The 25174-nt window shown below is 39.7% G+C and overlaps 4 protein-coding genes across 32 annotated transcripts in view; 2 read left to right on the forward strand and 2 right to left on the reverse strand.

The window, feature by feature from the left end:
* Positions 1 to 10186, forward strand: part of sgip1a (SH3GL interacting endocytic adaptor 1a) — an 86445-nt gene extending 76259 nt beyond the window's left edge. For all 29 annotated transcript variants that reach the window (XM_077198674.1, XM_077198678.1, XM_077198684.1 and 26 more), the window contains 5 exons: positions 5678 to 5810; positions 6259 to 6461; positions 7084 to 7148; positions 7716 to 7880; positions 8031 to 10186. In XM_077198674.1, coding sequence (XP_077054789.1) covers positions 5678 to 5810; positions 6259 to 6461; positions 7084 to 7148; positions 7716 to 7880; positions 8031 to 8053 — 589 coding nt within the window. In that variant the 3' untranslated portion in view covers positions 8054 to 10186. The remainder of the gene's footprint in view (positions 1 to 5677; positions 5811 to 6258; positions 6462 to 7083; positions 7149 to 7715; positions 7881 to 8030) is intronic.
* A 681-nt stretch (positions 10187 to 10867) lies between these two features.
* insl5a (insulin-like 5a) lies at positions 10868 to 12713 on the reverse strand. Its single transcript, XM_077199959.1, has 2 exons — positions 12159 to 12713; positions 10868 to 11303 (listed from the first exon to the last, which is right to left on the reverse strand). Exons 1-2 carry the CDS (start codon positions 12337 to 12339, stop codon positions 11170 to 11172), a joined length of 315 nt encoding a protein of 104 aa, XP_077056074.1. The 5' UTR covers positions 12340 to 12713; the 3' UTR covers positions 10868 to 11169.
* A 1191-nt stretch (positions 12714 to 13904) lies between these two features.
* dnai4 (dynein axonemal intermediate chain 4) lies at positions 13905 to 20812 on the reverse strand. The gene is made up of 17 exons (XM_077199960.1): positions 20631 to 20812; positions 20179 to 20338; positions 19821 to 20005; positions 19610 to 19719; positions 19330 to 19486; positions 18998 to 19137; positions 18711 to 18896; positions 17987 to 18172; positions 17719 to 17852; positions 17540 to 17626; positions 16810 to 16961; positions 15807 to 15964; positions 15114 to 15208; positions 14912 to 15010; positions 14558 to 14784; positions 14261 to 14414; positions 13905 to 14163 (listed from the first exon to the last, which is right to left on the reverse strand). Exons 1-17 carry the CDS (start codon positions 20678 to 20680, stop codon positions 14113 to 14115), a joined length of 2331 nt encoding a protein of 776 aa, XP_077056075.1. The 5' UTR covers positions 20681 to 20812; the 3' UTR covers positions 13905 to 14112.
* Positions 20813 to 20851: 39 nt separating this feature from the next.
* Positions 20852 to 23646, forward strand: pars2 (prolyl-tRNA synthetase 2, mitochondrial). The gene is made up of 3 exons (XM_077198670.1): positions 20852 to 21022; positions 21669 to 22254; positions 22600 to 23646. The coding sequence occupies exons 2-3, from the start codon at positions 21694 to 21696 to the stop codon at positions 23479 to 23481; spliced, it is 1443 nt and encodes a 480-aa protein (XP_077054785.1). The 5' UTR covers positions 20852 to 21022; positions 21669 to 21693; the 3' UTR covers positions 23482 to 23646.
* The last annotated feature ends 1528 nt before the right edge of the window (positions 23647 to 25174 follow it).

A 25174-nucleotide genomic window follows, 5' to 3' on the forward strand; every position in this document is an offset into this window, starting at 1 on the left:
ACTGACAGTAACTCGCGATTGAGCGGCAAACTGATGCGAATGTGCTCTTTATATTGCTAAGGGAGCGGCCAGCCTCAGGGGCTCCAGTGCGTCATCAGGTAGGGGCGGGGCCAGGAGCTCAGGCACTCCAGTGCGTCATCGAGTACCTTTTTAGCACCGCCCAAAAAATCCGTAAAATATCAATGGTGAAAAACTATTTTACGGTCTAACTCTTGTGGAGTTAGACCGTTAAACAGTTTTTCACCATTTATATTTTACGGATTTTTCAGTACTTCACAGTTCACAGTCTTTGTAATGTGTTTTAGCAATACATTTCTAACATTTATAATGTGTTTAGATTTTTTTTTTAAATTGCCTTTACAGGGACTTTAATTTCTTTTCAACTGAAGAGAGAAAGACATGAACATCTTGGATGACATGGGGGTGACTTAATTTTCAGGAAATTTTAATTCTGAAGTGAACTAATCCTTTAGGCATCAGCCATGAAATGTATTTTAAATTGTTGCCTATGGACTTTTATAATTAGTAATGGAAGGAGAGTTTGTAACTCATGGTAACACTTCAGTATAGTTAAGCGCATCTTCTCAGAGTGAGATCTCACTTTAGAATCATTCGTGTGCTGCCTACAGTCAGCTGAGGGTGACTCATGTACTGTATGACTAATCACATGTGATTCAACACTTTTGGAGGGTAGTATATCATTCTCTGTTTTCTGTGGGGATGTGATCATTTACTGATTTTGCAAAAGCATTAATACCCCTCAAATGTTTGGAGTCTGTAAGTCTCTTATGCTGATCACAAATACAGTAAGAACGCCGACTGAAATGGGGATCACGCTAGGGAGCCTGTCTTCTTCGTACTACTATTTAATCAAGCCAATTCAACATTGGCGTCTGTGATTACACGTTCCGCCCCGCAGCGCAGGTATAAACACGGAAGTGGACCCACGCACCAGTTTATTTTTTCGCTGAGGAGCCGAGCGGCCCCCGGAGTCAGCGGTGGTCCAGCAGTAGTGGCAAGGGGACTACGTCCTCCGTTCCGTCCTTCATGGAACCAGTACGTTCCCTTTCTGTCAAGAACGTCAGACGTAGTCGACATCGACTGAAATGGGGATCTATTGAAAACACCACTAGTGCTGCCACCTTCCAGTGCCTAGACAGAAGCCTCCTGATACCCCCCGCCCCCCCCCCCCCGATTTAAGGCGGAGAAGGGACAGGTGGCTCCAGCCTAAGACGGGGGAGACTCAACCGGACAGTGACGGCAGAGCAGGCTTCTGCCGAGGGAAGACACACGCAGGGAGCCGTACCGTGGAAGAATACACATATGGGATCACCGTAGGGATCGCAACATATGGACCCAGCCTAACACAGGTTCCACAGTGCGTACGAGTGGTAGGCCTGGCTTCGGACGCTCCGCCGCATCCGTCGCCAGAGGGTGTGGAGGAACTCAACAGGGTTCAGTTAAGAGGGAACTCTACTGGAGCAAGAATTCCGCACGTATCCAGTCCATAGGAGGGGAATGGCGCAGCAAGCCGACACTTCGAACCGGGCTCATGGTGAAACTGGCTTCATGAGAAGGGAGCCCACGGGAAGCAGCGGTTCGACTGTGGGTGTCGCCCAGCCCCCAACTCTAGAATATCTGTTTGCGAAGCACTCTGTGTCAACGCCTGGGCGGGAGCACACACTCACTTCAGAGGAGCTCACCACCTAAGTGGACATCTCAGGATTTTCACCAAGATGAAGGCAACCACCATTCAGTGGGCCAACCTTGCTAGGAAACAGCCTTCCATTTCTGCTGATTTCCTTAACAGACAAGAGCTGGTCTGAGGTCCTAAGGCTTGCATTCTGTGCACGTATAAGCACAATGAAGCGGACGGACAGAGAAAGCCAGGGCTGGGTCTGCCTCCTCCGGGGCAGCGCTTGCAGGCTCACCACCTGGTCCCACCTTTAGGGAGAGGTAAGAACCTTGGGCACATATCCAGGTCGGGGTCTCAGCTCTTGAGAGTTAGCCGGCCCGAATTCCAGGCACAACCCGTTGACCGAAAGCAAGCTAGTCCCTAGTGGAGACCACGCGAGCAGGAGAACTGAAAAAACAGAATTTTTAACTCACTGCCAGCTGTGCCTCAGGGGTGGTCTCTGCAGTGCAGTAGCACCAGAGATAAGGCCCAAAAGGATAAAGAGTGGCGCAAGGTAGATTCCCTTGCTCCCTCAGGAACCTGACGATCAGGACGTGCTTCAAATGCTACTGCATCATGATGTGCGTCAAAGAAGATATAGAGGCAACATCATTTTGAGGGTGGAGGAGACAGCCCAAACCATCTTGCAGGAAAGAGAGCACTAAAATGCATGAACGCCTTCAGGATCTCCTCACGGAGAGAAGACTCACTCAACGAATAGGTTCCACTTCTAATTGGCGTAAGCAACACTTCCTCTTAGGGGGTGCTCTCGCAGAAGTGATGGTGACTACCACATAGTCCTCTGGTAGCCACCTGAACCTCGCATCCATTTTTTAGGACCTGCCTGGAATCTCTCTAGGGGTTTGAACGCGTGTGCCATCATGCCCCGTCCCTGAAATTCAGGGGAGTCCGGAGGGCTGTCGAGGGGAACTAGGTCTGGTTGGGCCAATAAGGGGCAACTATCAAGACCTGATTCACTCCTAACCTAGGAATACAATGAAATACCTCCTGATGCAATGAAATACGGGTTTATAGAAACCGGTCTTCGTATCGGCTGGAGGAAGAGACTACATCGCGTCCTTCACCAGTAGGACTGCGACGTGCGCACACAGGTCAGAAGCAATGCTCAACAAGTAGGTGTGATGAATATCACTAACCTTAGGAGCATCTTAGTTAGCTCAACACCTAGGTATGATGAATATCACTGAGCCAGGGCGGAAGCCAAGGGAAATGTATCTGAGTCTGATTGTATAGTTTGGGGCCACGTGGACTGGTTGGGAAGCATCCTTTTAGCTTCTACGAACCGGGCCAGGGGCCAGGGAACCACAGACGTACCCGAGGTGGGGCAGCGAGGTGGAGGACAGGGACCTGGCTCGGAAGGCCCAGAGGCCTCGGAATGGTCTGAGTGTGGTGCACGACACTTACCTGTCTCCACGAAACAGCCAGGGATGCTTGAGAAGGCTGATGACCCAGGTGCCGGCTGGCGAACAAGAGGGGGTTGGGTGGTGCAAGGCTTTGCAGGGTCACACATCACCTGAATAGCCCTGTTGGGGCCCAGGAAGGGAGAAATTGCTCTTTCTTTGAATATGTGGGTGCCGCTGGCTCCACTTTTTTGGGAACCAGTGGTGGAACAAAAACACACACAAAAACTTCACTCTGTCATCCTACGAGTGAAGGGAGTGGTCGGTGACCACCCCCAAGAGCATTCCTCTATCCCTGGGTGCCCCGCCTCAGGTTTAACGCTTTTGCTGTCACTTTCCACCTGGCTTGGCAGCGCCTGAAGCGGGCGGGGCGCCCCTTCTGCGGCCGGCTCCACGCTGAGACCTGGGTGGAGGCTGCTGCGAGGGCCCCCTCGGCAACGAGAGGGTCTGCCACTGCCACTGCAGCAGCAGGTCGTCGGGGTAGGATGTGCCGGATGGTCTCCGTCTGCTTCTGGGCTGCCGAGAACTGCTGGGCAAAGTTCTCAACCGTGTCGCCGAACAGCCCAACCTGGGAAATGGGAGAGTCCAGGAACCGAACCGTGTCTGCTTCTCTCATATCCGCCAGGTTGAGCCAGAGATGGCACTCCAGGACCACAAGGGTGGACATCGCCAGACCGATCACGCGAGCTGCAACCTACATGCCCTGGGGGGTGAGGTCAGTTGCAGTGCGGAGCTCACCCATGAGCTCACGGTCTGGGCTACCCTCGTGCATGCTCATGAGTGCCTGAGCCTGGTGGACCTGAATCAACACCATGGCATGCAGAGAGGAAGCGGCTTGCCCTCAGGCTTTGTCAGCCTTGCCTGTGAGAATGGACGAGAACTTACAGGCCTTAGAGGGGAGACGAGGATCCCCCTTCCATGAGGTAGCGGTGTCTGGACACAGCTGCATCTCAACAGACCGCTCCACTGGAGTGATTGCCTCGTAACCCTTCACCGCTCCCCCATCAAGGGTAGTGAGGGGGAAGAGCTACTCAGGCGATTTCTGGCAGAGAAAGGTGCCATCCATGCCCTTGTCAACTCCTCATGCACATCAGGAAAGAAAGGTACCGGAGTGGCAGGCTGAGAACCAGACCAACCCGCTCCGATAAATCAATCATCCAACCGAGACAGTTCGGGACACGGTGGAGGGTTCCACTCGAGCCCTACCGCCTCTCCGGCCTTCTTGAGCATAGCTGCCATCTCTGGATCCAGCTCGGGCAACGCTGGTCTCCCAGAGGGAGGCAGCGCTGCCGAGTCGTCATCTCTAGAGCCAAGCTGCCCATCCGATGCTGCGATGGACATCGGTCCTCTGGAGGGGCCCCGAACGAGACGGCTGGTCGGTCCACCACCTCATCGGGGAGCTCTGGTGCAAGAGAGGAGTAAGGGATCTACGGGGCTTTACCGGGCGGATTACCCGTCACTGTGATCCTCAGGTCACCCAGCCCAGATGGCAATCCAGGGCTCTTCTGGTAACCCAGAAGAGACAATAGAGCGGGGCCTGGGGATGGGGACTCCACCTTCGCGAACGAAGGCGAGTCTCGACCTTAGCACCGAGATGGTCATATTCCCACAATGGGAACATGACTCTTCCACAAGAGCTGCCACAGCGTGCTTTAAGCACAAACACGTGATACAACGCTCGTGACCGTCAGAGGGGGACAGAGCCCTACCGCACCCAGAAACGCACGGATGGAATGGCATCGGGAACGCAAACGCACCCGTGTTGTTCTTTTAGAAATGGGACCCGTCACCAGTGCCGGAGCACACAGGGAATGACCGCGGCAACAATGAGTTCAGCGAACTGAAAACAGTGAAGCACTCACTTTTTCGCCCTCAACCAGCCGTCAACACACACACAAACACAAAAATCTGCTTGCTGTTAAAACAGCAGTTGAGAGCTCAAAGCTTGCGACCACCGCTGTACTGCACTGTAGAAACCACCAGCATCGGGAGAGTCTTTCCAGAAGAACACCAACACACTCGCTCGTTGAAATCAATAGCACTCTTCAAAGACATCAATAACGATCGGCTCCGGAGCTAAAGGCAACTAGTGCGTGCATCCACTTCCGTATTTATACCAGTGTGTGATGTAAGTCACGCACGCCAATTCCATCGGCTCGTTCAATAGTACTCGGAAGATGACTGGCTCCCTGGCGTGATCCCATTTCAGACTACGTCTGACGTTCTCGACTGAAAGGGAACTGTAATATTTTGAAATATGTAATTTTTTCCTGTGATGGTAAAGCTGAATTTTCAGCCTCATTACTCCAGTCTTCAGTGTCACATGATCCTTCAGAAATCATTCTAATGTGATGATTTGGTGCTCAAGAAACATTTCAGTTACACTTTATTTAAAGGTGATGTGTTACAGTGTAGTTACACAAACAAGTACTGAGTAATATTAATAAACTACATGTACTTATTATAGGGTTAGGGTTTGGTTTGGTTTAGGGTTAGTTGTAAGTAAGAAACGGTAATGGATATTTGTTTATTTCAGTTGAGTATGATTTGAAGATTGAATGTACTTTCAAATACCCTACAGTGACACCACACAGCCAAATCCAAACTCAAAGGAGTTCTGGGTGAATATGCCAAACCTGATGACCCATTTAAAGAAAGTGTCGGAGCAGAAACCACAGGCAACTTACTACAATGTAGACATGCTGAAATATCAGGTGAGAAGAACCGAAGCTCAAAGCAGCATCGACCACAGACATAAGGGCACCTGTTACAGCCATATTCAGTTTTAGAAAATCTACAACAGGTATTTGCCCTATATCTTACATGAACCAGTCTCAATTAGTCTTGCTTTGGGACCCATATTTTACTTTGGACATCAAGTATGTTTCAAAGCAGCTTCATGGTTATAAACATCAAAATAACGATCAGTGATGCAAACGTCCTCAAATATATGATAAGATTTTGAAGATCTAAAAAAAACCTGTGAAGTCATTATTCAGCTCAAGTCAATGTTGATTCAGTTCAATTCTGTTCAGTTTATCATAAACGAGTAAACAATTATGTCCTCAAAAACAAACTTAAATGAACAAAATCAACATTTGCTTTTATTCATTTTGTGATATTTGAGGATAATCTACCATTACATTTCCCTATGTGCATCAGGTGTTACCGAAGGGTCTACAGTCCGCTCCTCTAAATTTAGCAGTGAGCTGGAGGTGTGAGCCCACCAGTACCGACCTGAGGATAGACTACAAATACAACGGTGGGGCCATGACCACTCCTGTCGCCCTAAACAATGTTCAGTTCCTCATCCCTGTGGACGGAGGCGTCAGCAAACTGCAGGCTGTGCTTCCACCAGCTGCCTGGTGAGGGACTCTTTTAGAAATGGAATTCTAGTCTTCAAAACTCAAATCGTCATTGTGAAAATCAAGCATTATGATGGACCCTTTTCACAGACTGTGATGATGGGATTCCACGGTTATCAACATCACAGATCTAGTAAAGTTTCAAAAAATGTATACATTTATAAATGTAACATTTATAATGTTATACTTGTTATAACGGTATACTTGTTGGCGTTATATTACCTTGGCAGTAAACGAGAAAAATTTGAATTGATGCTGCTGTGAGAGTGTTTCTAATAGAAATGGCTGGTGGAGTGATAGCAAATTTGACATCTTTCTCTCTTCTGACTGCTGTAATCAATCTCTCGATATTTTTTTCCTCTTTTGGAAAGTTGTGGAAATGCTACAGAATTTTCTTTTGCTATTAGACAAAATGGAATACAAAAATGTAATTTGCTGTCTTCTCCCTATTATGACGATTTCCACTTCTGAGAACCCCCTGAAATGTGAAAAGTGGGCATGGAACTTTAGATATAGTGTTTGAAAAATTGTACTCTGAATAGTTCTAGATTTGAAGGAAGAGATAGTTTGACAATTTTCTTTCTTTCTAGACAATATACTAATTTTATTGGTACCTTTATAGGAATGCGGAACAGCAGAGAATCTTATGGAAGATTCCTGATATTTCACAGAAGTCTGAGAATGGAGGTGAGAATCATGATTAAATTGTGTCTATATATATACACTGAGGTTCAAACGTTTGTGGTCGGTAAGATTTAAATAAGTCCCTTATTCTCACGAAAGGCTTCATTTATTTGATCACAAATACAGTCAAAACAGTAATATTGTGAAATATTTTCACAATTAATATATTATAAAATGCAATTTTCTGTGATGGCATAGCTGAATTTTCAGCATCATTACTGCAGTTTACAGTGTCACAGGATCCTTCAGAAATCATAAGTGAATCATTCAATCACAGAATAATTTCATCTCATCAATGTTGAAAACAAATGTGATGCTTAATACTTTTGTGGAAACCGTGATGTTTGGTTTTTTTCAGTATTATTTGATGAATAGAAATGTAAAAAGAACAACATTTATTTGAAACCGAATCATTTAGTAAATGTTTTTTGTCACCTTTTATCAATTTAATGCATCTTAGCTGAATAAAAGTATTCCTTTCTGACCTCAAACCTTTGAACGATAGTGTATTATATACAGTATATATAATAAATAATAATAAGTTGACTATTTCTTTTCTCGTATGTTCAGGTGTCGGATCTCTACTGGCCCGTTTCCAGCTAACAGAGGGTCCCAGTAAACCTGCCCCTGTGGCAGTGCAGTTCACCAGTGAGGGCAGCACTCTGTCAGGCTGTGACATCGAACTGGTTGGCCTTGGATATCGTTTTTCCCTCATCAAGAAGAGGTTTGCAGCAGGTGAGTTATGCGAGTGTCAGCTGTTTTTGGGTCTAAGAATCTTCCAGAGAGTACGGTTATTTTGGTTGAGATTATCAATGCATTGCGAAAATAACTTACACTGCATGCATTTATTTAAAATGTACAATTGTGTTCATTCTTTTACCATAGGAAAATACATCGCAGACAACTAAACAGCATCTTTGATCCATGCGAGTCTGCATATTTTGGACCAATTCTGAATATTTAACACAGGACAGATCACAAGCCTGACCCCTACTTGACCTTATGGATAAACCTATGTAGATGTACGATACAGGTGGACCTCACACGCTCCAGCAGTATTATATGAGTTGCATTGTAAATGTGGACCGTTTTAGGGTGTACTTCTTATATGTGCGAACTTTATTCACTTTGCAACATCTGTATAACTGCAGGTAAACGACCTGGGTTTATTTGTAAGGTTTAGCCTCTATTTCTGTCCGATGTGTTATTGGCTGTGCCTACCTGAACCTGAATTCTCTGTATCCTTCTCTAAAAGTGATACTGAACATGTAATGTTTTTCTTTCTCTATGCATTCAGTTTGTCAAAAATTATCACGTCTTTCGAACAAGGTAGCAAATTAGTACGGTAGACAACTGACTGTCTAAAAGAGGAATAAGACTCTGCAACAAGATGGCGGTATACCGTTGCATGTAGTAAGAGGTCTTGCTCAAACTTTTTTAGTCATGAAAACGTATTCAGGAATATCTCATTTTAATTTCTCAGTGAAGTCAGGTTAATTGAAAAAACAATAGAATTTTTTTTTTGTCGAAACTCTTTATAGACAGCCACAGCTTTACAACTATCCTGCTTGCAACAGACACACAGAAATGATTGTCCTCAACAGAAAAGTCCTTTTAAATTGGTAATATATGCCTTGAAGGCTGTTTGGTGTTTTCTTGTATTGTTAAATAGCCTTTCTGTTATTCCCAAGGGAACAGTGTTAGACATCAGAGTACATGACATCACTCTATTTTTATTTATTCATTATGTGTTGTATAAAAAAAGAAACAAGTTACACTGTATATTAATAGGCTTTGAATGGTATCATAATTTAGGATCCCTTGAAGTTTTTGACTTATTGTTATCTGTGTAGTCGGGTAAGCTGTGTACAGTATAATGCTAAGGTATAATTTTTAAATTTATTTCAGATATAAGTTTTTTAATTCAAGTGCAACAGAAAATTTACGCTACATAAATATATATGGGTCGGGGTGACATTTAAAAGAGAAAATGAAACGGGATACTGTATCTACCTAGATGCGTCATGCTTAATGTTATTATAGTGTTATGTATATTGCAGCACTATTAGTTCAACAATGGATTGTTAGCTTTTGGACATTGTAAATTATTTTCTCATTCACGCAGATGTGTTTATATCCAGCCTCTCCCCTCAGTGTCCTGAGCATGAGCCCCTGCGCTTGAGAACCTCTTTATTTTGCAAATGGTAACGGTCTCTGTGAGATGACAAGGTTCTTGAGTGGTTCAATGACCAAATTGTTTTTTTGTTTCACGTTTCGTTTGTACGTGTATCTACAGAATTGTCCTTTAAGAGAAAATAAGCTGCATATTTTTTAAATGTTTAAACCTATGAATAAAGTGAAAAAAAATGTTTCTTGTGGAAAAAAAATGAAAAGGACACACAAAAAAAAAAACTGTGTTAGGCCTACTGTTTAACTTCCCAGATGCTCTGATGTTCACTGTCAGGAACAAACATTTTGGTTACATCTTTGAGTGTCTGATGTAGACGTTGTGATGGTTTGAAGAAGATTACTGGTGCTTTGTGATTCATAAGTTTCCATCCACATTTAATGTTAAGGATGAACGGAGCGTCGCCGTCCGTTAACACTGCATTGCATATTTTCGGAGCACTGTAACTAAAGGTTTTTTTTATTGCACTGAGTTTAGTCGAAGAACAACTAGGAGTCTCAGCTGAAAGAAAAAAATCTATGAGTTAAATTCTGTGTAGAGCTTAATCAGTATGTCTACATGGTTCAAAGTGAAACGTCACTCAGATGTGCAAAAGTGAGAAAACTCATGTCAGTTTGATGTAAGTGGAGATGTGCGTGAAAGTCGAATTGCGTGTGTGTGTGTGTGTGTGTGTGTGTGTGTGTGTGTGTGTGCGTGCGTGCGTGCGTGTGTGCGTGCGTGCGTGTGTGCGGGCGCTGTCTGTATATCATCTCTTCCCAGAAACGTGCAAGCTGTGTTTGTACAAAAAAATGATAACAAAGATCTGAGATTACTTTGCTCTTTCCAAAACAATAAAACATATAAGCCTGATAAATCGATTTATTGTATTATATTATAGGTGTGTGTGTGTGTGTGTGTGTGTGTGTGTGTGTGTGTGTGTGTGTGTGTGTGTGTGTAAGAATATATATACAATGTAAATTTTTAAGTTCATTGAAATTAAAAAAATTTAGTTGATTCAATGGAGATGAGTTTAATCAACATAAACTTAAAATGTTATGTAATCTGAACCACATAAATGATCTAAGTTGATTTGACAAAAGTAAAAATAATGTGATAAATCATGTAATTTTTTTTGCAGTGTATATATATATATATATATATATACACTGTAAAATTTTAAGTTCATTGAAGTTAAAAAAATGTTTTGATACAATGAAGGAGATATAGGTTTAATTAACATAAACTTAAAATATTATGTTATCTGAGCCACATACATTATCTAGTTGATTTGACAAAAGAAAATATGTTGTGATAACAAATTATGTAAAAAGAATGTTACAGTTTATATATATAAATTATTAACTAATCTATCTGTCTGAAATGCTGAAAGCTGTGTTATGTAATCTATAATAATTGTATCATTCCACTCACTTTGCTCTAAATTGGTTTACCAAACAAAACATATGGAGTCGTCGGACAATAAAATATTTGTGATTTTCAGTGTTTAGAGGTTTAGGGGAAAAACACATTTGTTGCATACCGTATGCACTAATGTTTATTGACAAAGTTTGCAAAATAAAATTTACAATTAAAACATTTTAATCGCCACAATTACTGCTTTGCACCTCAACACCCAATTTCATTGGTGTTGATATTCAATGATATTCATGGTGCAATTTAAGGTACAACTGTAGCAGTAAAATCTAAGACAGCAGGCATAATTTATTGCCAAATTAAGTTGTTATATGAATTTCTACCGACTGTACACTTTAAAGAGAAGCGTTCGTGTTCATCTGAACTCAAAGTGGAAGAAAAAAATACAGGGAGAGAGACAAATAGAAAACGCAAGTTCAGTCCTCAGCAGAGAAATGTGAGGTCACTTTTCTTGCAGCCAAACTGACAACAAACATTATCCAGGTCTCGCCTGATCAGGTCAGATCCCAGATTCTCACTAACATCCTCAGAGCTGCTTAGATCTCCATGAAAAAACCCTGTGGAATGACAAAGGCAAAATACAAAGTTATGTTAAAAATATGTGCATATATATATGCATGCATTGCAGGTCTCAAGTGATGTGATGGCAGGTAGAGTATTTTCTCAGACTCCACCGACTCCTCAGTCTAATGGGAATGTAATATCACCAGATGTTGTTTATCTGTTGACTGGAGGAAACTTGATCTCACTGATACAATTAAAGCAGTGTTCTGTTAAATATCATCAGGATTGAAGGGCCAGAAAGAGATGCTTAGATACTCATACAACCACACAGTCATTGGAAATTAGCAAAACTAAGTAAAGTTTGGTTTACGTATACCTTATAAAACAGTTTAAAAAAAACATGTAAATGCCATATAAAAAATAAAAGAAAATATATAATACATGCATTCTAGTTTGCATTTGTCATTATATAAATTTTTATTATTCAACATCTTTCAGTATATTCCCTCTCGCTTTTGATAAAATGTATTCTAGTTTGCATTTATTTTACTTCTAAAACTATATAAATATTTTTCAATATCTCCCCCCTTCCTTTTGAGCTTATTTAATTATCTGGATTCAAATGAAATACAATTAACAGAACTTCCACAGGATGACAGGGCTGTCTCGTGCACATACAAGTATTGAAAAGGCTAATCTTTTTTTGTATCTCTAATAATTGGATTTGTTTAATTAAAATAAATAAATAACAATTATTTCGATTATAATCTATGGAAAGAGTTATTATGTAATAAAACAGTACCTTTGTGTCATTAATATAAAGTAAGCACATTTGTTCTGATGTCTGTTCTGAGGCATGTGAAGATACAGAATTAGCTTGAATCTTATACGCTTCATAGCAAACTCACCTTCCATATCTTTCGGACTGAACCTCCTCCACCTGGAGCCTCCACACGTGTAGACGACAGCACGGATGAACTCTCGGCCACACAGCTTGACGGTCCTCACGTCAGCCTGCACGACGGACACGCTACACACAGTGACAGCACACAGCAGCAGCAGCACAGCAGGAGAATATAACATTCTCATAGTTGCTCCTCCTGTTCTGCCCTAACGTTTCCTTATGTCTCTCTAAGGTCTTTGTCTTCTGCCAACCTCTCTCAGGTCTAGCGAACGTCTGATTTTCTCATGAGACGTGACCCCAATTTATGCCGGCTCACGCTGGACCGATCCATCCTGTCCAAACCCCACCCATCACTTACTTGATCCCCTCAAGTCAAACAACTTTGATGGGAAAACAAAAGGCAGGAGGTATTTAGGTGCTTTACTGCCCCAATCTGGAATTAAATTACATCCTTAGGGACAAACTGTTGTCTCTTAACATCTCCAGTTTAATGGTCTCATTGCAGTGATATTCTCCTTAATGAATGGATAATCTAGTCACATAAAGACCAACGCTGCTCTCCGAGTAAAACAGATGTCTACTATCTATGTGACCATCAAATTCTGTTCCCTTAAACCTAGTTGGCCTATGAGTAAAAAAGAGTGCAAATGAGCAGTATGGCTATAATCTGAGCAATTATGGTTTTAAGGGTGATGTGCCCTAGATGAATAACAGTATGATGTCTACTAAGAAAATGACAAAAGTTCAATCAATACAAGGAAACATAAAAAAGGTAAAACTTGTTGTTACCAAGTTAAATATTTATTATATTATATTATATTTGATGTGATATGATATGATAAGATATTTTCTTCACTGACTCTTGAATGTAATAACTTTGGTAACTTTGAATTTAATGATGCAAAATAAGAGTGGAAAAAATGACATTTACTATGCTTCCTGGACTAATTAATAAACCGTTTAGTTTCATTAATAGACATATTTATATGCCACATTAAGCTGATTAGGCAAGGCAAGTAATTACATTATATTATATTAAATGTGTGTTAAATGCATTTTAATGCGATTAAGAAAGCATAGTAAATGTCACATATTTTTAGTAATTTCTTCCATTTTGTCTTTATTAAATAGAAAATATCACTAAAAGAGGCAGTGAAATAAATATATAATATAATATAATAATCAAAACAATATTTATAGACATTTCCTTCCTTCAACACAAAAATTCATTGGGAAAGTTTTTTAAAATGTATAAATGACCATATGCCATATGGATAAAAAGTCCCATATACATTAGTAAATATCCATTTCCTGTCATAATTACACAGCTGTTATTCTTAAAAGCTCTCTTATGTAAGCTGAGTTGCATCTTTATTGCTAAATTGTTTGATTTGTACTAAAAAGGCCAGATTAGAGGCTTTTTTCAGATGTAAGAGAGAACAACAGTTCAGTAATGACAGTCATTTATAAAAGTGTGATGTTGTACTCATGTCGTCGATAAGCTGTAATGTGTGGCGGGTAAGTGGTGATAAAACTGTCCATTCGCACATAACAAACACTAACATTCTGTCTGTATTTCCCACACAAAATTTTTGTATACAATATATATATATATTTTTTTTAATAGCTTCAGAAGCAATATTGTTATAGCACCTGTGTTGTTGTTAACATATAACAACCAAAGGCTTAAAAAATACATAAAAGACATTTTCATCTAATCAAAATTAAAAATAAATTCACTAGACTATAGTTTACCTTAAAATATGACTTTTTGGAGGAATATATTTATTCCCACAAGGATGCACAATAAGGCACAAACAGGCATGTGTGCTGTAATCCCATTGTTATGTAAAATGGAGTCGCTCAGTCTGCCAGAGTATATAGATTATGATGTTGGAGAGGTAAAAACAAACAGCCTGATCCATCTATGAGCCTGTACCAGTCTTTCCTAATGCTCCTCAGAGTTGACTGGACAGTGTGGACTGAATTACATCCTCCAACGTCTCCACCTGCAGAAACACAAGAGACATAAATGATCTGGGCATTGGACTGAATTATTACTTTGAGGTCTGTACGCCACATGGACATGAATAGATAAGGCCTCACCTGTGTGCTACCTCCATCTGTGAGGTTCTTCAGCTTGTACACGTTGACCTTCCCTTCACTGTCCCCCACCAGAACACAGTCTGTCTCAGAGGTGAACAGAAGAGCTGTCGGATTCACTCCTGGATAGGTCACGCTCACAATTGTCGGGTCCAGACTGTTAAAAAAAAAATGGAGTGCACTTTAAAATACTGGACAGAAAAAAAACTGAGCACTAAAATTTGAAGTTAAGATAAGATGAAAAAAAAAACAATTTTATTGTTATTGAATATTATAAATGAACAGAACACAAGATCTTACCTGCTGATTCTCAGGTCCCAGATCTCCACCTTGCCCTCACTGACAGCTCCAAAGACAGTAGCACAGTGTGGGGACCACATGATATCAAACACAGCCTTCTGTCCAGAGGTGAAACTAAGCACGGGTTTCTGGAGGTCCTGCCTCCACAGTTGAATAGTCCAATCTGAGGAACAACTCAGGAAAACGTCTGGACAGAACGGCGACCATGTCACCTTATAGACGGGACCCTGAGGAAAGGAGCAGAGAGAAAAGAAGAGAAAGAAAGGAACGTGTAAATGTTTAAAGGTGCATGAAAAAGGACTCCATATTGCAACCATACGACACTTTCAAAATTAGACAAACATTTCTACATACCGTGTGGGCTTTGTAAGTTTCCAAGAATTCTTCATTATATGAATAAGAGCACTTGTGAATATAACCGTCCTCTGTTCCAGCAAGGTAGATATTTGAATCCTGTAAGATAAAGGCATTAAAGCTTATAAAAAAAACTCTTTAGCAGCTTTTTGATATTATAATTATGTGAACATAATGAGAGATGTAATACTGTAGGCCTCACATTAGAATGGAAATCAAAACACAGCCCCGGTGACAAAGGTGAGATCGCTGGCTTCCATTGCTGGTGGTTTGTTGCCATTTTTAATGTCATCAGGTCTAACTCAAGACAAAATATTAATTATCCAACACATGGCTTAAACATACAGAAATTCATCTATTTCTCATAGTCTCATATATCCCAATGATAAATATTTGTACATTAGGAAGGTGCAGTCACATTAGCGGAATTTCAGCAAAGTTTTGCAGGCAAAAAATGATCTATTGGCCATTGTCAATAGAGTAGTGTTATATGATGCACCGCTCACACAAAAGTCACTTTATGTAACTTTCTGTTGGTCAATGCTGTAAATTTATAAGAGCGAATCCTGTGTGGGAAACTCATATATAACTCCCAATTGCATTGATTCCTACTGAAATGGATTGCACTGGATTTCACCTGCATAATTTCACCAAGCAATAGTAAATGTGACACCACCTTAATACAAAAATATGACTTTGAATTTCATTGTATTTACAATTTACAAAGTCATATAGATTTGGAACAACAAGGTGAGTTATAAGATTTTCATTTTCATTTTTTGAGGGGGTGGACTATCCCTTCAAGTGTGCAAATGCTTTTTCGGGCCAGTGTTGTAACTCTAATCTATATCTTTGGTCTGTGGCTCTACACATATGTGTTTCACATTCCACTTACCAACACATTCCAGGCATTTGTAATGCACCCATTTGCAGATTCGTCCATCAGCTGACACAGATATGAGTATTTCCCCTTTATCCTCTCCAGCCAGACCGCTTTCATGATCAATCCATCTGAGCTGCCACACCGGACACGTGTGCATGTTGGCGCAGTCACTGTGACGAGATGACACAGGAGAAAAGTCAATCTAATAAGAACATGCACGTAAGATTGTACACATAATAAGATTGTATAACATAAGATTGTACACAATCCTGTCAACTCATTCAAATATGATTCAACAGCATTATAAACACTAAAAAAAACTCAAAGGTTAGATCTGATCTTTGTAATGTTTCCACAATAATTAATCTGGTAACAGTTTATTTTAAGGAGACGCACATTACCACATGTACTTACTATAGTAAAAACAGTAAATTATGCATAATTACAAGAAACTACCCCTAAACCAAGCCATAACCCTAACCGTAACTCTGTAGTAAGTACATGTAGTTAAATAATATTACTCAGTACTATATAAGTACCCCCCCCCCATTAGACATCAAGTGGTGACTTAACACAGTACTAAAATTGTTTATCATACAAAACTAAACAAAAATGTACTTAAAACCATTCATGGAAATGTACTAAAATTAGTGTGAACTATATAGCCAAATAATGCTCAATTATTAATGTGGGATGAAACATTCATAAAGAAGTATGATTTACCAGCCTAATATATAAATCTTCTGAATATGAGGAATGAATAGAATTTGACTAGATTTTAGATAAATTACCAGCCAAATTACTGAGTTTGATTGGATGTATGGCCTTTGACGTCAACAACAAAAGTGTTTTCTCCTCTATTAAACACTGATAGTCTATTTATTTCACTGTTCTAACTATAAGGAATTGTTTAAGTCGCGAACCACTGATATTGAGAAACCTATTTTAAGTGTATGTTACAATCTGTAACTTCCTGCATGTAGCTGCTCAAGAGAAGAAATGCTCACAGCCCCACCTGCTGTCAATGATGGGCGTTTGTTCTGTGGCCTGGACGTTATAAATGGCAATGGTGCCATCATACATGCCTACTGCCAGCTGATTGGCATTACAAGCTGAGAAATCCAGTGCAGTGACTCCACTCTCACAATGAAAGATTCGATCAGGCCACTGAAACAAATGAATGAAAATATTTAAAGAATGTTCACAAAAACTCAAGATAATATGACATGCCAAGGAATACAAATACAGGAAAATAATACAGTGGCTATAAACGAAGTTGTAGGGCTCTAAAGCCACACTAAAAATGTCTTTGCATTAGATAACAAAATTTTAGTGTCATTTATTGTAAAGAAAGGTCACAAGCACAAGAAGTTTGTGTAGTATAATTTGTTACTTGGTTTAATATATTATCATCGAATGCAAAGAAATGTACACATTTAGTGTGACTTAAGTGTGGCTTCAGTGTCCCATAGTGTCCAAAAAATTTTGGGGGTGGCCACTGTTTGTGAACACAACATTTCAATGAACAGCTCTGAACAGGGATCTGATAAATAAAATACTTACAAACACTGTTAAATTGCTTACCCAGACAGCAACATAGTGTCGGCCCAGATCCGGCCCACATCTGGTATGCGTTGAATCCACTTGTACCAGATGTGGCCCAGATCTGGGCTGACTCTTTGTTGCTGTCTGGGTAAATCTGCTATTCATCTTTGTCCTAAAGTATGCGTGAATGTGCAGAATACCGTGGGGTTCTTCAAAGACCAGCAGCACACAAGTCCAGATTTCTGATCTTTGAAATCAAGTTGCCCATATCCCACGGCAAGAAGATCCTGTAGGGAAACATATGTTGTTCAGTCAATATTTTTAAAATAAATAAATAAAATAATTTGTGGATGAAACATGTTGGTAAAATGGATAGTACTGGGTTTTTCTTGTTCCAGGTCATACTGCTGACATTTCGCCCCATGGTGAGTTCACACCTAAAGGCCCAAAGATGCTCAAGGAATGGACACAGGGAGTTTTTAGACCCTATTGCCATCCGCACACAGTCTGGGTCTGTTCAACAAAGCAGCATACATATTCTAGCAAATGCCAAATGTTAATTTAAATTGATATGTAAAAAAAAAAGGCATTAAAATACTACTGTTACATTTAACATGCAATTTTAGATGCTATACAAAAGACATCACCCTCTATTACAGGCAGTTGTCTGTACGCAGCAAGCTTGGGCTGGAAGATATTGGCCAGAATCACCCGTTCCATCACTGCTAGGTCCTGCTTGAATTTGTCTGACTGTAAGATCAGCTCATGATCTGGCTCTTCCTCCACCAGAAGCACACAAGCCATCTTTTCAAGTTGAGCGCTTGAGCCACTAACTACATTAAAAGCAAGGATGAAAATGTATGTATTTTTAACAATTATAATGAAATGTGAAATAACCTAATGACTTGTTTTAAAAAGTCAAAAATAAAACAAACAGAAAAAAGAAATTACCTTTAAATGTATTATTATTATTATTATTATTAAATAAGTCAATAATCAATTAGGTGTTTAGCCCCTGCTAAGTGAATATTTAATGTAGTCTGGATCAAATTATCTTGTTTGCCTATATTTTGTAGTTTTGTTTTGAGGATGAGATCCTTTCAAAACTTAACTTTTCATCAAATTGCTACTACAATACTGATACTATATTAGAAGTTGTTAGAAGGACATCCACAGCAGCACCTTGTCCTTGTTGAGATCTGTCTAATTTGTACAGCTTTACCAAATGACAGATTAATCTATATCATAATAACATACAGTATGTCTTGATGCACAAGTTGTTATCCTAACTATGCATGATTATATGATTATATACACACAAGCTGAGAATAATTACCCGAAATTGAATGTTTATTTATAAAAAAGAATTACCTGTACTGCTGATGCTGACCATAGACATACTCTGTTCAGGACCCTTAGGATTCAGGTCCAGGTTACTCATGGAGGAGGAGTCTGGGACATCAGCCTTATTTCCTTGATCAGACACCACTGTGTTTCCACTGACATCACTTTTATTGCAGAATGAATCATACATGTCCCAGATGGTGGACATGACAGCTTGATAGAGTGTTTGATGTTAAAAAAACAACATTTGAATCACAATGAAGTGCATTCCATTCAAGGGCAGATTATAAATGGACTTTATATTGACATCATACCTTTGTCTACCATTGTAATGCTATCACATTGGACCTCCTTCGTCTTTGGTGCACCATTGAATGTTTGCATTGAGCGCTCCACATATTTATCGTTGCCTTGTCTGTTTTTGCACAGTTCTGTGTAAGCGTTGTTCCTTTCCCTTCAAAACGCACGAAGAAAAAATGATTTAGCACCATGGAAAAGGTGACTGAGCGTGTCTAGCTAGTCAAAATAAATGTGACGTAAATGAGAAATATAAATGTCAAACGAGTCAAATAACATCAACTGAGTTAACTCTATCTTAAAATGGATATGAATATTACTGGGAAAAAATATCATAAACGTGACTCACTTGACTGCCTCAGCATCCTCTGAATCTTCTGACACGGACACTGTAGGAATGTCCAGCAGCCAGATAGTCTCGGTCTCAGTCAGGTAACAATCCACCACACTGTCCAATACGTCCTCCCTGACCTGCTCCTTCACATCCTCTTTACGAGCCTGAACATCTGTATGAAGCAAGCACAGCAAAATATAGAAGAATATCACAATGTTAGATTGGAACATTAATTCATCAGTTAATGAGGAAACTTGGCTGATGAAAATATAAAATATAAAATGAAAACTAAAACCTGAAAGACTGTTGGACAAGTCTTGTTTCACTAACAAGTCTTTAGTTTCATCAGTCGCTGATTCCAATGTCTGGCTCGTTCTGGATGCTGAAATGCTCCCAAAAAAAGACCTGGCATGCAAGCAGAGATCACTCATTACTATATATAATTCTTCGTGGTACAGATTTAAGTGCTGCAAAGAAGTAATATTTTTACATTTCTCCTCAATTACCTTGTAAACGGTCCAGTAATGCTTGCGTTGGTGGTCTGGAAGGCTACCGAGGGAAAGTCTGTCATGGTAGTCCATGATGACGTGTCATGTGCAGGAAATATTTTTCCTTGTTTAGGTTGTAAAACCCCGGGATCTGGATTATATAATGGGCGAGGAGAAACGTCCAGGCCATGTTCATCAAACACCTGGTGATGTAAGAACAAAAATGAATAAGTTGTCTTTAGATATTCTTTTTTTTTCATATAGGGTATTTATATATATATATATATATATATATATATATATATATATATATATATATATATACACATATATTCATATAGGGAATTTATGCATAATCATAATAAAATGTCAATACCTGAACAGTGTGTTTTGGTGTTTGGGCCGAGCTCTTGTCTAGAACTTTACTGTCACCTCCAGAACTGAAGCTCTTCCCGCTGAATGAATGGTTAATGTTTCTTGAAATGCTTTTATTCACACGAAATACTCCAGATGATACATTTAGTGTTTTGGAAGACCTGGAAGAAAGAGTAACCCTGCTTTAGCCTATGAGGAGAAAATGTAAATATTCAAGCAACATAATAAATATTAAAGAACTGAGAAAGTTCTATGTTGTTTAAAAATATTTTAGTAGTAGAATAGCACACCAGACCTTAGGACACTACTTATAAATTCATTTTTAAAAACTCAAATGTGTACATTATCGTATGTAACTTACTGGTAACATGCTGATCGGCAGGTCAAACTAACGTTACAAATATAATGAAGTGTTTAAGTTGCTCTTTGAGCGTTTGTAATGTATAAACTTACTTGGCGACTTTCAGAGCAGGTCTCTTCTGTTTGACTGTTGTGTTAGACATGTTTCACACTTTTAAAAGCAAGAAATAAAACAGAAGCGGTGACTGGATGGCTTGAAGTTATATGCAGGACAACAACCCGAACCCGGTCCTGAGGCTTCTTGTTTGAAATAACCATAGAAACAGACTCCTCCTACTAACTAGTTCAACACAGTGTGCTTTTTGCCTTCCAATGCAGCAGGTGGCGCTGTGGCGCACTACTACGCTGTACCACTTACAAGAAGAAAAAGGTCATCATTCTGTAATATGGAGATTTTTATGTTTAGTTTTTATTTATCTGTACAATCATCAGTATCCAATTAATTATCTCAGTTTAATCTGACAAGATTGTATAGATAACTCGCGGTAAGTGTGACATTTTTTGTTGGTTGTTCTGTGGTACAATGTGCATGTTAGCTTCTAACCAGTTACACTGACAGCAGGAACATCAGTGCAACTGTATCAGATTGTGTAGCTGGTTGTTTTATAATTTAGTTGTTTGCAGGCAGATTCGCTTGGAATTTACAGCAGAGATAGTGCTTATATTTACATGTTAAACTACTCGATCTCGTGTAGATCCCACCAATGAACAAAACCTAAAACATATCAACAATAATATTCTCTCTTACATCCTCAGCGACCCACAGTAAAATATTTGGCACAAATGTTCAAAGTATACATTATGTTGCACTTCGAAACTTGTCATAGCAAGACATTTGGTTAGAAAATATGTATAATAATTTCTGCTAGCATGCCAAAACCACATAGCACTATACTACTATATTTTTTAATCATTACAAAAAGGAAAACAAAATGTGTGTGTTTGTGTGCACTACATTTTTTATGAATCAGTAAAGCATAATTTTTTTAAAGAAGTCTCTGAAACTTCATAGAGTGTAAAAGAACTACACATTCACTTTCCCTCTAGAGCTTTTTCGCAGCGTTCTGATGTATTCTGTGTGGAATAATCGATTGCCCACTGTCAACCATACTTTTTTTCTTTCATTAAAAGTCTCACAGAATTTGGGTTATCAAAAATGGAGGTGTTCATACATCACTGCCATCACAAGCTCCCAAGTCTTCTGTCCAGGACTCTCTTCAAAGCATCAAAGAAAAGCAACATCTACCGTACCATCAACACTTCTCCTTCAGTCTCTGCCGTTTCCAAACCAGTCATTCCACCAGCGCTTGTGTCTCGCCTCTTCCTGCCGTCCAACCTCAGGGAAGGTCAGGAGGGCGGAGACTTGACATGTCGTAGCCAAAGACTGATGCTGCAGACAGGACTTATCAATCCCTCCAACCCTGGCTGCTTCTATTACTTACCAGTTGCTCTGAGGTCCATGGAGAAGCTGGTTCGTCTCATCGATGAGGAGATGTGGGCAATCGGTGGGCAGAAAGTTGACATGCCAGCACTGTGCAGTGCAGAACTTTGGAAGAAGAGTGGCCGCTGGGAGCTAATGGGGAAAGAGATGTTCAGGCTACTGGATCGGCACAATGCGGAATACTGCCTCGGACCGACTCATGAAGAAGCAGTCACAGAGCTTTTTGCTTCTCAGACCATGATATCCTACAAGAAGCTGCCACTTCTGCTGTACCAGGTATTGAAAGAATAGTTCACCAAAAATTAAAATTCTGTCTCACTTACTCACCCTCATGTCATTCCAAACCCAGACTTTGGTTAATCTCCGAAATTTAAATTGAGACATTTTTAATGAAACCTAAGATGTTTCTGTCCCTCCATTGAAAGTCCAGTAACTAAATATATGCGATTGCTTTACATTGCATTTACATCTAAACAATAATAGACACACATAAATAAAGCACTTCCCACATATGTGGTAAACACGGAAGCTCAAAAGTGCATGTGTGATGCACGAGTGATGCACAAAGTACTACTATTTTCAGACATGTATGGCAGTAGATAACATGCTTGTGTCTTGCAGGTAACACGCAAGTTCCGTGATGAACAGAAGCCGAAGTTTGGGCTCTTACGTGGCCGGGAATTCTACATGAAAGACATGTATTCATTTGACATTAATGAGGAGGCGGCTCTTCAAACGTACCACTCTGTGTGTCAAGCTTATGGACGGATATTTGACCGACTGGGCTTGAAGTGGGTGCAGGTACAGGCTGCCACCGGCAACATAGGAGGCACGCTTTCCCATGAGTTTCAGCTGCCAGCAGACATTGGTGAAGACCAGTTACTTGTTTGTGGGAACTGTGGCTTCTCTGCCAACATCGAAACCATAGACCCAGGGCAGACTGAGTGTTCACTCTGTCAAACAGGCACACTGACTGAATCCAGAGGCATTGAAGTGGGGCACACTTTTTACCTCGGCACAAAATATTCACAGGCGTTTAAGGCCCTGTTTGTTAATGCATCCAATACGCCTGCAGTTGCAGAGATGGGCTGTTTTGGACTTGGTGTCACTCGAATACTTGCCGCTTCTATAGAGGTGATGTCATCTGAGGATTCTATTCACTGGCCAGGGTTGATCGCTCCTTATCAAGTGTGTGTCCTGCCACCTAAAAAGGGCAGTAAAGCACATGAAGTCACATCTATGGCTGATGAACTGGCTCAAAGCTTGGGAAACAGTCTACCCAACTTGAGAGGAGAGGTGGTACTGGATGACAGGATTCAGATGACCATTGGTAAACGACTGAAAGATGCTAAAATTCTCGGGTATCCATATGTGGTGGTGATAGGGCAAAAAGCTCTAGAGGATCTGCCCTTATTTGAGGTGATTTGTCAGCAGAGTGGAGAGACCATGTTTCTTAGTAAAGAAGGGCTAGTGGATCTTTTAAGTAGAGTTGAAACTATCTAATCTAACAATGGTTTATAGATTTTTTGTTTTGTTTACATTTTACTGGCTAAGTGATGTTCAAGAGAGTTCAAACATTGCTTGTGCCAGTAATTACAGTGTGTGACGTGAAAATGCCTGTGATTTGATAACAAGGACATTTTGGTAATAAAACTGGTCTGTTTGTAATATTTTTTGTCATTTTGGTCTTGATATTATAGGGCCACCAAGATCAAAGTATAGCTTAATCTAGTGTCATATTGTCATTTAACCCTCAGGGCCTCTGCAGTTGAAGCTGACTGAAAAAGTTTATAGTTTAAAACTGTAATACAGTATATTTTGATATTTCGGAATGGGATGACACTTGGTGACTTTTGTCGCATTAGCTAGGGGGGGGGGGGGGGAATCACACTTGGCTCCTTCGCGGTCAAAATGACCAACATAGGAAATCAATGGAAAAATGCGAAAAAATAAAAAAATATTTTGGTGGTACAAAACAAAATAAAAAACAGCAATGAAGGGGTTAATCTCCAAAACATTTTGAGTGCAAAATACACACACACACAGACAGAGAGAGAGAAAGAGAGAGAGAGAGAGAGAAATGAACTGGTAAGACTGCATTTATTTATTTTTTTATTTGATCCATGGTAAAACACAGAACATTTAATTTTCTTCTTTACATAAATTTAACTTCCCATGTGCAAAAGGGAGCAGAAAGAAGATAAAATCTAATAATATCTGTCCCCATTCCAAAATACAAAATAACTTTCCTAAGCAGCCTACAGCCAAAATTACAATGACAAAAAACAATGTTGGTTTAAATAACAGCAATTCATGCAGTATAAAAAATCAGGCAATGCCCAGACAGCAAAACAACAAGTAATCCAATTCATATAGAGAAAAACAAAACAACACAACAACACGGATCTCACCATAATAGTACTAACCGAATTTACTTTGCTTATATCTCTGCTTATGCTAACCAATATTATTAGACCCAATAAATAAATAAACAAACCCAACAACAAACCAAACCAAACAAATCCATAAGCAACATAAACCTCACCATATTAATACTGACTGAATATACTCTGTTTATACTTATACTTAAACTGACCAATGTTACTACAACTTTTAAGATTATCATGCAATGATTTCCACAATTTTACTCCCATAACTGAGGGGCACATTTGTTTTATAGTCGTGCGTGCAAATTGATGTTTAAAATTATATCTTCTCCTACTATACTCTTTTTCTAACTGATAATAATGTTGTATTTTCTCTGGTAAGATTTTCAGTCTTACTTTAAACAATATTATTAGTGTTTGAAACTTAGCCAAATCTTCTAGCTTTAATATTCTAGATTTAGCAAACAATTTGTTTGTATGTTCTCGATAATTTACTTTATGAATAATTCTTATAGCTCTCTTCTGTAAAATAGATAAAGGTTTTAAATTTGTCTGATATGTGTTCCCCCATACTTCTATGCAATAAATCAAAAATGGTATGATGAGTGAACTATAAAGTATTTTCATTGTTTCCTTATTTAATACCTCCTTCACTTTGTTTAAAACAAAAATATTTTGGGAATTTTTTCTTTTAATGTGTGCTATGTGAGGTTTCCATGTTAATTTATCATCCATAATTACACCAAGAAAACGAAACTCAAACACTCTCTCAATATCAACTCCGTCTATGGATAAAGCTACAGATTCAT

This window comes from Siphateles boraxobius, unplaced genomic scaffold (genome assembly GCF_051911475.1).
Source record: "Siphateles boraxobius isolate OS27281-9 unplaced genomic scaffold, OSU_SipBor_1 41, whole genome shotgun sequence".
Classification (NCBI taxonomy): Eukaryota; Metazoa; Chordata; class Actinopteri; order Cypriniformes; family Leuciscidae; genus Siphateles; species Siphateles boraxobius.